Consider the following 11665-nt stretch of genomic DNA (forward strand, 5'->3'; position numbering starts at 1 on the left):
GACTAAAAGCATTATAGCAAAAGGCCGAAGCACACCTCAAAAGGCTGGTGACAGGTGCGTAGGGCAATAATAGAGCATATCATGAAAAGGGTATCTGTGAAAGACAAAGTAGAGGTCCCACACACTGTCAGACACTTGCCAACAAAAATGTTGCTGCTCTTTATTAGGTCGACGTCAGGACAATCGTCAACAATTGTCTGTCCTGATGAAGGTCTAAGCGACCGAAACGGCGACCTAATAAAGAGCAACAAATTGTTTTTGGCAAGTGTCTGACAGTGTGCGACTGTGCGGGACCTCTTCTTTGTCTTTCAAAGATACCCTTTTCAAGTGACTAAAAGCAGAATTCTGTGGAAAACGACATCAACAACGGTAGACCATCCACTTCAACCATACATCCTAATGAATACCAATAAAATGCTTAATAATAAAGAAATTCAGGTCTTGATAATAGGCTAAACATATTTTTTTTAGGCCAAATGTTGTTGCAGGTAACATATTATTTCCTCATAATTATAGGCAAATCAGTTCACCTTCATCCATTGTCATCACTGTTGGTATGGCTAGGTTTGCTGTCAATGTACGGTGTGTGCATCATAAAACTGGCAGTAGGATGTTCACTCCTGCCTTGGCTGTGTTTGGTTAACTGAGGATTGTGGCTGTAGTCTCCCATCTGTTGGGATTACCTACTGCAGCAGGGCCGAGGTAGCTGTTCTGTTCTGCTTTATAATGACATGAAAGTGTAGTGCCATGATGGCTGTTTTATCATTTAGATTTGTTTGATTTGGAAATATTCTCACTTAATTTCACACATTGATGAACGTGTCGGTGTTTGTATGGCATGTATGTTACCATCCTATTAATTTGGCTGTTTTTCAGCCTCCGTTGCCACCATCCTAGATTCATTACCATTTTGCAGTGAGTCCATGGATTGTAATTGTCTCTCTGTTGCCCCCCCCCCTCCCCTTGCTTTATTCCATACCTTCTTTCTTTTGTCCCATCCCTCCACCTGTACTCAAACTCACTCGTTTCCTCTCCTGCCCTTCCTCACTGGTTCCTCTGCAGTCTCTACCAGACGCCCAGGCGCAGTCCCTCAGCTGTATGGAGTCCCTGTGCTGCTACCAACATGGCCAGAGTGGCTGTACCCGCCTGGCCCACGTGCTGGAGCAAATGACCGGACAGTGCCAGGCCAGCACCAACCATTGCCACACCGCCAGCCACAACAGCAGGTGGGGGGAAGATGACCGCAGTGGTGATGGGGACTATAAGTCCTGCTCATCGCCTCTCTCCGCTCTCTTCTTCAGATAATCAGGCCTTAGATTTCTCCAGGTGCTGCATTGGGCATTTCGCCTAAGCAGAGACTGTTTCCATATGTCACCGTTGGCTGACTTTCTGGCTTTTAGTCTGACTGAAGTCATTCTCTCTTGCAAACACGAGTATGACGAAGCAGCACTGTATACTGTGTGTGTGATCTGTGAGACGCCACATGGCTACGCAGTCTTTGCAATCGGCTTAAGCTGCAATGAAGGTTAAAGGAGGAAACCAAATATTGGGACTCTAAAGACTAAGCCACCAAGGGCTGAACTTGAATTGAACATATCTCTCAGTTCAGCTGTTGAGGACGGGAGTCTGGGCCTTTTGAGTTAGCCACGCACGGGTGTGTTTGTCCCTATATCCATCCACACTACAGTAGCGTACTGTTGCCCATATAGTAGCAACCCATGCAGTCTGAACCATATAAACCAAGTGGCTGTCCAGATAATGTAATTGCGATGCTTTTTACATACGGTAGTAGTATGCAAGTGTGGAGGTTTAGGGGCCCTAGCCAGGGAGTACATAGGAAAGCAGTTTGTTTATTAAGGCCTTTGAATGGAGACCAGCTTATTTACTGTCATGGCTCTCAATAGGTCTCAATAATACACTAAAAAGTACACTCTCTTGTCTATGTCGCCCACACATTAGGGCAGACCTGTCTAGTTATTCACATTATCTATGTAGTTGTCAACGAAAGCCTTTATTTCTAGATCGAGATGGCTTCTCGTGAAAGCACTCTTAAACTTGGTTCACACACCTGCATGTCGGTTATCAGACTACTGTACTTGGTCAACTGTCACAGGGGTGGGCTTCTTGATTAGAGATGGTTCCCAAACTATTGGTGGTTCCAATAAGATTCAGATAAGCTGCTCATAGCTAGCCTGGCTAATAAGCCAGACTCAAATCACACTGTCGTGTGGTATTTGAGTCTGGAGATGCTGTGTATGGATCTTGTTTCCCGGGGGGCGGGTTCAAACATTTTCTCTTTGACGCAATTGGTTAGAGCTACTGTCAGTCAAAGGTCTCAAGCATTGAACGTCACTGTACCAAAGCCCGCCCATATTGCATACCGTGTCCCGATTGGCCACACCATTTCTCTGGTGTAGGAAATGGGCGTACAATTGATCCTCCCCAGACCGTAATCCGCCGACAGGCAATTTATTCTTTGCCAACGGCTGATTCGGTCTGGCTTATTAGCCAGGCTAGCTCATAGCAGCACCCCTTAAAATGTCCACGATGCAAAGTAGGACTTTTGAGCAGGCAGTTGCTGCATGCTGGTTTATAATTGTGCAATCTGACGTCATGTGTGTACGTCTGGAAGATAAATGAGGTCGAGCTCCTTTGTGTCTCCTGTTCCCAGTGAGGCCCGCGTAGTCAGCTGTTTGAGTGTCACTGCTTTGTGCTATTTGAATCCCAACTCTAGGACTATTGATTATCTGACCTGATCAGCCCTCTCTGCTGACGGATCAATACTTCCAAGAACAGCTCGGGAGATAAAATATTGATTACATCATCAGTAATGTGTTGATGTTGCAATCTTGTTTGTGTGCATTGCTCTCTCTAGGGCTAGGCCATGCCCAATGTTGCATTTTGTTTGTGGGTGTGGCTGTGGTGCATGCGTGTGTTTCTTTGTCCGTCGTCAGCATGTGTGTCCGAGAAGTGATGCACTGTTCATGTGTCAGTCCTCTCGCGAGCATCACCGGCATCTTAGTCAGGGTCTACACTTCTATGCCTTGGGCAAAATGATTACCCTGTTTAGGATCATCACTTTGAGTGGTTGTTCAGCCCAGAGTTCCCTGTAGAAAGCAGTTGGTGGGAAATGCACTATGGCAGTCATCCATTTCATTTTTATTGTTGCCTGGGGAAGTCGGCCTGTTAAAAGGCTTTGAAGAGATTTGGAAATGTATTCCAATTAATCCTAAAATGTCATGAGATGAATTAAAATCAATCACAATTCAACTGCATTAGGCCTGATTGAACTTTGTTCCTGGCACAACAGCTAAAACAGTTGTCGATTCAGATTGTCTGAAAAGAGCAAACAGCAGCCATCTTGCATTCCCAGGCGACAAAACCCCCAAATCATTGTAAGCAATTTAACTTTGGCCCAGATCTGTTGTATACTGTAGGATTTGGGCAACACTTGAACCACATTAATCTAGACTAGGGGCTCCCAAACATTTCCATGCCAAGGACAGCCAAATAACCATAGCCCCCCTGGGTGCGTCCCACAAGGATTGATGGCTAGATTGGCTGCCGAAATAGCCAAAGTTATTTCGGTAAATCGAAATTTGACATCAACATTACATACATTTTGTATGATTCCCGTCCCGGAAGCCCCCACGTTGAAGAGCTCTAGATCTAGACACTTTGGCTTAATCGAAGACACCTTGTCACCTTCCTGACCCCACCACTCCTCTCTCCCTCACTAAAATCCTTACCCTTACGGGTCCATTTTTACGCTCTCAGAGTGAAACTGAGGACGGAGGAACCCTGAGGACATTCTTGACTCATGGGCTCCTCTCCCTTCTCATTCTTGACTCATCGGCTCCTCTCCCTTCTCATTCTTTACTCATCGGCTCCTCTCCCTTCTCATTCTTTACTCATCGGCTCCTCTCCCTTCTCATTCTTGACTCATCGGCTCCTCTCCCTTCTCATTCTTGACTCATCGGCTCCTCTCCCTTCTCATTTTCATAGGAGGAAATCTAAGACGGATGACAAAAGAAAGAACTTAAAGACTAGTGAGGCTCAGCCCCACGTTTGGCCTTAATGCTAGGATACTGCCATAGGGGTTCTTTATAATAGTACTATTATGCTTGATGACTGGAAATGGAGGTTTAACACACTATAGGGCTGCACAAGCCATTGAAAAGAAATATACATATTTTATGTTTCACAAATGTGAAACTTGCCAATTCATTAATTTATTCTTTGTCAGCTGTTGGTCCTTGCCCTTGTCTCCTCAGTAACCAGAACATTGTACAATCCACCTCCCCATCCATCAGGCGCACATCAGGTCATTACATACCATTTGACCAAAGATATGTATGTGGTTCCAAATGAACAACAAAGACGATGATAAAAGAAAAACATTTTCCCACCCAAAATCAACATTTCCAATAAGCATGATTACATTTTTAATTACAATATTAAGCGAGAAATAATCTGTATTATTATTATGATTTCATACAGAAGGATGGTCTTCCTGCTAGGACTGTCACACCTCTAACTGTGCCCATGGTGGACTATGCATGGCAGGGGTGTCCGCTTCCCTGAGCCAGGCCTAAACCTGACCGCTTCCCTGAGCCAGGCCTAAACCTGACCGCATACCAAAAACCGAAACATGTATTTACATACATCTTCTATTAGAAATATAAATATCTCTCATATACTGGAAGCCCAAATGTAGCCGGCTGCTTGACTTTCTCTGCTTTTGCAGTGTTGAATGAACGTTAGCCGCAGCTTAATCACGATGTAAAGGGGCATTGGGTTAGGAGGAGGCACTGATGTGTGGGGACTCAGAGTTGGGGCTGTATGGTGTGTGCAAATCGCAGCATCCCAGATTCACACAGTGGCCATTTTGCTCGTACTTCATACTCAGGCAGAGTTTGAAGTGCGAGCAAAATGGTCACACAACGTCTTGTATCTCTGTCTTTTTCTACTGTATCCTGAAGCCTTATATGTACACGAGCTTCTGAGAAGAGGCAAATGTTTCGAGGGGCGTGCTCGATGAGAAACCTTGAGTGCTCTGGGCTGGCGGAGTTCCATTATCCATGCTCCATTGGGCTTGATATGATGACTCCTCCCTTCCAGACTGCCACGGTTTGCAAAGCGAGCGTGCCCTGACTGTCTTGTTGCATGGGGGCTGCTGTTTGTATTTTGTATACAAAGTAAAACTATGTATTTGTGCCCCCTATTCACACACTCTTTCCTCCCGTCAAGTAAAACTATGTATTTGTGCCCCCTATTCACACACTCTTTCCTCCCGTCAAGTAAAACTATGTATTTGTGCCCCCTATTCACACACTCTTTCCTCCCGTCAAGTAAAACTATGTATTTGTGCCCCCTATTCACACACTCTTTCCTCCCGTCAAGTAAAACTATGTATTTGTGCCCCCTATTCACACACTCTTTCCTCCCGTCAAGTAAAACTATGTATTTGTGCCCCCTATTCACACACACTTTCCTCCCGTCTCCCTGTCACACTCTTCTGCCTCCTTGTCCTTGTCACACTCTGTGTGAGATCTGCATAATGCTGTTCAACTTTCCAGATTAATTATTCATGTGCTAATATCCCCTGTGAGCGCTCTGTCTGTGTGCCTGTTGGCTTCTCTTCCACTGCTCTGTTCTTGGCTTGATGTGTGTTCTCTATTCCACTGAATGCCTGTGAGAAAAGAAGGAGATTTAAGGAACTAATATGTCAGGCTGATAGAAAATATGTTGAGAATGTTCGACAAATTTAGTTTGTATTTAATTCAGTCTGACCAGAAGTAAGGATAAAACACATCCCCATCACAATAAATAAAATAAATGTGAATGACCAGTGGGGGAAATCGAACCTGGCATCAGCCTATTTACTGTTGCTCTGTCCTCCTGTTTCCCCAGGTCTTAAAACGGTTGTCTTTATCATCGCTCATATGAGTAATACACACTCATATGAGTACACAGCAATCTATCAGTAATCTATCTGAACTCAGAGAGCAAACAGATTCTTCACACAGCATTCTAAACCTTTCCATGTCCCTCTACTCCTCCCTGCTGGTGTTGTTAAGGTAGTCATTTCAACCGGTGGTGCAGAACGCACTCCACTGCAGGTTGGTATTTCCCCTGTCTAGTGTGTGCTGTGGTTCTATATACACACCAGCCCCACTCTCACTCCCTCCATGCAGAGAAGACGGGAACTGATCAGGAGGCCTTGGGAGCTATTTAGCAGCTGTTCAGAATGAGAAACTGTAAAGTTTCAAGTGGATTACAGCAGGGGTTCTCAACGTTTTTGGCCGGGGACCCCCGGAAATGCTTTGGCAATGTCTCGGGACCCCCGCCCCGCCCCCTCCCGACCCCCAATATAAATTGACTGCTACAATAACCTTAAACCATTTTGGGCGGGAACCCCTTTTGGTGTTTTAAGCATTGTTATAATTTAGCTATTGAAAAATAGCAGATCTACAAGCTCATAGCGCGCCACCGAGTGGCACGCTACGAGCTTGTAGGTCTGCTATTTTTGAAAAATCGTGAAAATAATTTAATTTTTTTATTATTTTATTTTTATTTTTTGAAAATAATTTGGGGACCCCCTAAAATATTTTGGCGCCCCCCCGAGGGGTCGCGACCCACGGGTTGAGAACCCCTGGATTACAGTACACCCTCCTCGACTAGAAGTCTCTAAGGGGGTGCTAATGTATGCAGAGGAACACGGCGAACATTTGATGGAATAACCCTGCTTTTGCAAGGGCTTTGTAGGAATAACGTAGATTTTGATACTAGATTTGTATATTTAATATATTGTAGAAGATATTATGATACCTATTTTTGTAGCAGCAGGAAAGATATTTAAATGGTCAAGCGCTGGCCTTAAGGATTCATATTGTATCAACAGGAAGTCGTAGGTAAGGGAGCGATACGCTACATTTTATAGAGAATGTTGATGGTAATGTTGGCTATTTTGTATTCGCAATCATTTAGTTTGAATCTGTTCATGGCTGTTTTTTTTTTTATTCACAATCATTTTATGTTGCATCATTGCTTGAGTAGATCAAGTCTCACCTTCACCCCTCCCTAAAGCCAAATACTTTGGTCTCAACAGTGTCTACTTTTCAGCAGAAAATTTGGCTTTAATCCGAAAACATGTTCGGGCTTTATGGCCGTGAGGGTTCATGTGGCCACCACAGAACGCCATTAAAATACTCAAATGAGGCCAGAATGATGAGCATTGAAATAGGTGAGACTTGAGATTCTCAACCGCCATCCCCACCTTCTTCTCTCTCTACCCATAATGCACCTCTCTTCTCACGTCACCTCCAGTCTAGTTGGATTATGATGACAACGGCATCAGTGTAAAAAACAAAGTCGATAGCTGTGAGATAAATCACAATTCTTTGGCGAGTAATAATTATCATGTACTGTACTGTGTCCCAACTCTGAACCCTCACTACTACTACTGTACCGTGTCCCAACTCTCTGAACCCTCACTACTGTACCGTGTTCCAACTCTCTGAACCCTCACTACTAGCTACTGTACCGTTTCCCAACTCTCTGAACCCTCACTACTACTCCTACTACTAGACAACATGTCTTCCTCTAGCCTGATGTACACTTCATAGTGTACATGACAGTGTCACTTGCCAAAAATAGCCGATCTACGTACAAGCTCATTGTGAGCTTGCAGAATCTGCTATTTCCAGCGAGCGACGCTGTCATACGACGGCGTCTATGAATTAACAAGTGACACTAACCTCACTGACACGCACTCTTTCTTTACGATTCTTTCTCGTTTGCCACGAACACATAAACTGCTGTCATTTGCTGCGCACACGCTCACTGCTAAAACTCAGTTCACTGCTGCCTGTTTTCAGGTCGTGGAACGACCCGGAGAACCTCTACTCCAACGACCGCACTATCCTGACGCTGTCGCCCATCGAGGGCACTCACTGCTGAGCCGCCAGACGCACAGACTGGGGAGAGGGCTTGCCTCCCTATAGGGTCATTCACTCATCAGTTTGCATCCCCAGTTGAATTAAACTTAATCCTCACTCAGAAGGACAATGGAAAAGGACACAGACGGGGAGCTATGAAAACCAGTGGCTAGCCTTTCTGAACCATTCTGGGTCCCCAATTCGGAACGCTTTCTAGAGAGGTGGAACTTGACCCTAAAACGGGAACTGTGATATCAGAGGATCATGTGGAGCTAGTTTCGGACAGCACAGATTGAGGAGCTAACCTCACGGCTGCCCCATGAAGAGGACAACCTGACTGACCCCCCCCCCCCCCCCCCGACACATTTTCATTGAGAACAGACGTCTAGTCTCCCACCATGCACTCCTGAACAGCCAGTTATAGCTTTTGCTCAAAGTTAACCACCCAAATTCAATATGTTGCTATGACTTCATTAGCCCAACAAGCAGGCACAGAATGGAGGACATCTAAAGATGCAGAAAGAGATAAGCTAGCTCCCTGTTTGCAACCAGTGCAAGTTCCATCTGGGAGAAACACAGTCTCAAGAGCTGAGTGTACTTTCCACATCACTTCATCATCCTATGATCATGCCCAGTGTAGGAAAGAAACAGAATGACAAGAGGGACTCGGAGAAGACTTCCAGACTTCTCAACTGAAGACTGAGATGGTCTGTAGACCAACAGCTACCTAGCACAGTACGTCCTCACAGAGACCACATACTTTCTCATCATCTCAAGAAGAATGTCAGATTAGGTCTGACGTCAATGGCATCCATAAACATTCGTCGGAATCGGGAGTCGAAACGCGACACGCCGTCAAGCTGGCTTAGCAGCCTAGGTGCCCAGACCGCTACACTAGCCGCCCGGGCCGGAACCACCATATCTAACACAACACTGTAGCGCTTGAAGGCCCAGAGCCCTGTTAATGTGTGGGTTCTGGTAGCATTTAAAACTTGACCGTGATGGGACCTATCGTTGTGTGGCCCGGAACCCTAGATGTTCTCTTTCTGAACCAAAGACCAAAAGGACTCATACTAGAGAAAGAAGAAAGAGTTGTTTATTTTTGTGCCTCATTGTATATAAGCTTATAATATCATCATTATTATTATTATTATTATTGGCTGTTCTTAATGTGCTGCTTTCGCTTGGGACTGTATTGGCCTCTACCTTCCCAGCCCATGTCTCTATGTGGGATCGGACGGGCTCTGTTTTAAAAGCCATATATTCTCCAATGGTTATACTGTTGATAACCAGTTTACTGAAGGTACACAGAAGATACATATAAGCTGCAGACAGGCCGTTTCCCCATGAAGACTGTGGTACACAGCAAACAGTCAACGGAGGGGGAGCGATACTTTATCGTCATGAAAGAGAAGTCAAATAGGACGATGTGATAATTATAGATGGAATGTAGGCTAAGGGTGACGAGGAACAAAATCATTTCCCGATCTTCTTTATTACATTCAAAACATGTCCTGTGCATCAGGAAATGCACAGGACACCATCTAAGATGGTTTTAATATTGCAGGATGCTTTAGCAAAAACCGGACCGTTGTTCATGGATCCTCCACAGACACAAGAATGTCTCTATCCTCCATGTGAGAGGTAGAAATGATATAGATATATCAGCCTCTCCATTCCATGTGAGAGATAGAAATGATATAGATATATCAGCCTCTACGGAGAGGTAGAAATGATATAGATACATCAGCCTCTACGGAGATGAACGGGGGGGGGGGGGGGGGGGGGACAGCTTTTGCACATGTTGCTGTCGCATATTATCCAAATCACTTTTTCTGTGGATTTTGTTGTTTTGTTTTTGTTGGTGTTCATGTTTCTCACAATCATTGCTTGTTGAAATCATCCGAGTCACGTTGTGATGATGAAGTTGTTGCCATGTATGTTAACCACCCGTGGATGAAGTTGTGTGTGCATGAGTCGTTTTCCTCTTTTCAACAGTCATGTTTTGTGTGAGGGCAAGATGTAGTTTCGTTGACTGACCGGTGATCGAGGCCTTTTTCCTCGTGTATGACCTCAGAATCTCTACTAGCCCATTTTGACCTGAGATCAGATTCTAAAAATGTCTTCTACATCCTGACAGTTTTCTGAAAAAGCTATGTTTCTATGTCAGTCGTTCTTCGATTTTTCAAAAATAGCAGACCTACAAGCTCGTAGCGCGCCACTCGGTGGCGCGCTATGAGCTTGTATATCTGCTATTTTTCAATAGCTAAAGCATAACATAATGCTAACACCAAAAGGCGTTCCCGCCCAAAATGGGCTAGTTTCGTATGCTGCACATGGCTGTGAGTTTAATGGCTTCTGCTCTGATCATGCCTTGCTTGCTTTCTCTCTCCTTTCACCCGCATTAAGTCCAGGACGCTATGACCTTGTTTGCTTTGTTTTCCTAAGATGAATATGACAAAATAATTACATTTAAAAAGAAAATGCTTTATTGTTATTTCTAGGTCTTTGTAACATTTGACTTGGCTTCATGACAAGCTAATCTCTTAGCTAATCTGCTTTACCTATAATGCTGTAAATGTAGCATCAGGCTTTGACTATAAAGGGCATTTCTCTTAACCACTTTTAACCCTGGCGTCTCCATTTTGGGAAAAAAAAATAGCTCACAGTGATCAGATGGGACGAGTTGTGGGATTGAAGAGGCTATTTTAGAAATTTGCTTTGACATTTTTCCACAAACAAAATTAAAATAGGGCTTTAGTGGTTAAGGTGTTTATTCGGTCAGGGAAAGAATGGGAGAGGGAGTGAAATGCATCTTGGAGAACATCCATAGATTGACCATTTGACACATACAGCTCAGAGGAGTGTAATGTAGAATCCCCTCCAGTCCTGAGACAACCGTTTTAAACCACACTATGACTAAAACATACCTCAGCACACACACACACACACCATAGGAGGCTTCTGTTGCAATGGTGTTTGAAGTGTTTCCAATGTTCGTCTGTAGCTCAGTGGGAGAGCTTGTTACGTTTGTAAGTGCTGTTTTTCTTTTTCCTTTACTGTCCCAGTTGTCGGGAATAATTGTTCATTTTATGTCCAGCATCACAAAATGTAATTTACACAATATTGTCCAGAGGTTTTGTGTTTGTTTAGTTTTTTTTCAATGTATGTATTTCATTTTGTTGTAAATGCCTGGTTGTGTCTAGGGAGGGTGTAGTAGACCAGTGGTTCTCAACGTGGTTCTAAAAGGACCCTAACATGTCTGTTGAATCCATTTGGTTCCAGTCGTACAGCCACAGGCCCCTTTTCCACCGGTTGGTTCCCAATGGGAACCGGTTCAGTTCTTTTTGGTTCTGTCCATGAGCCAGAGCTCCAAATTTGGAACGTTAATAATGAATTGTGGGAAAAACCATACCTATATTAAATTGTTATCACCATGACACTTCCCCAATTGATTACTTACACAGACGATGATTTATTGTATTACAAATTTTAAATATGCAAATAGGAAAATATGCTAAATAGAAAATATGAAAAAGCTACTACTGTGGAAGGGTTATCATGTATTCATTGACTTGTATTGATCCTATAAACAATTTAATATAGGTCTAGTTTTTCCCACCAATTTTGGAGCTCTGGCACCAAAAAGAACTGAACCGGTTCCCATTGGGAACCAACTGGTGGAAAGGGGGTCACAGAGTCATGGGTGGGCCTTGAAATTCAAA

General features: G+C 44.1%; 1 protein-coding gene across 1 annotated transcript in view; it reads left to right on the forward strand.

The window, feature by feature from the left end:
* Nucleotides 1–11665, forward strand: part of atp11b (ATPase phospholipid transporting 11B) — a 206604-nt gene that overhangs the window by 76140 nt on the left and 118799 nt on the right. The window contains exons 29-31 of the mRNA XM_079504887.1: nucleotides 1063–1226; nucleotides 7881–9584; nucleotides 9667–11176. Of these exons, the coding sequence (XP_079361013.1) occupies nucleotides 1063–1226; nucleotides 7881–7962 (246 nt within the window). The 3' untranslated portion in view covers nucleotides 7963–9584; nucleotides 9667–11176. The remainder of the gene's footprint in view (nucleotides 1–1062; nucleotides 1227–7880; nucleotides 9585–9666; nucleotides 11177–11665) is intronic.

The sequence above is a fragment of the Electrona antarctica genome (assembly GCF_951216825.1).
Source record: "Electrona antarctica genome assembly, chromosome: 7".
Lineage (NCBI taxonomy): Eukaryota > Metazoa > Chordata > Actinopteri > Myctophiformes > Myctophidae > Electrona > Electrona antarctica.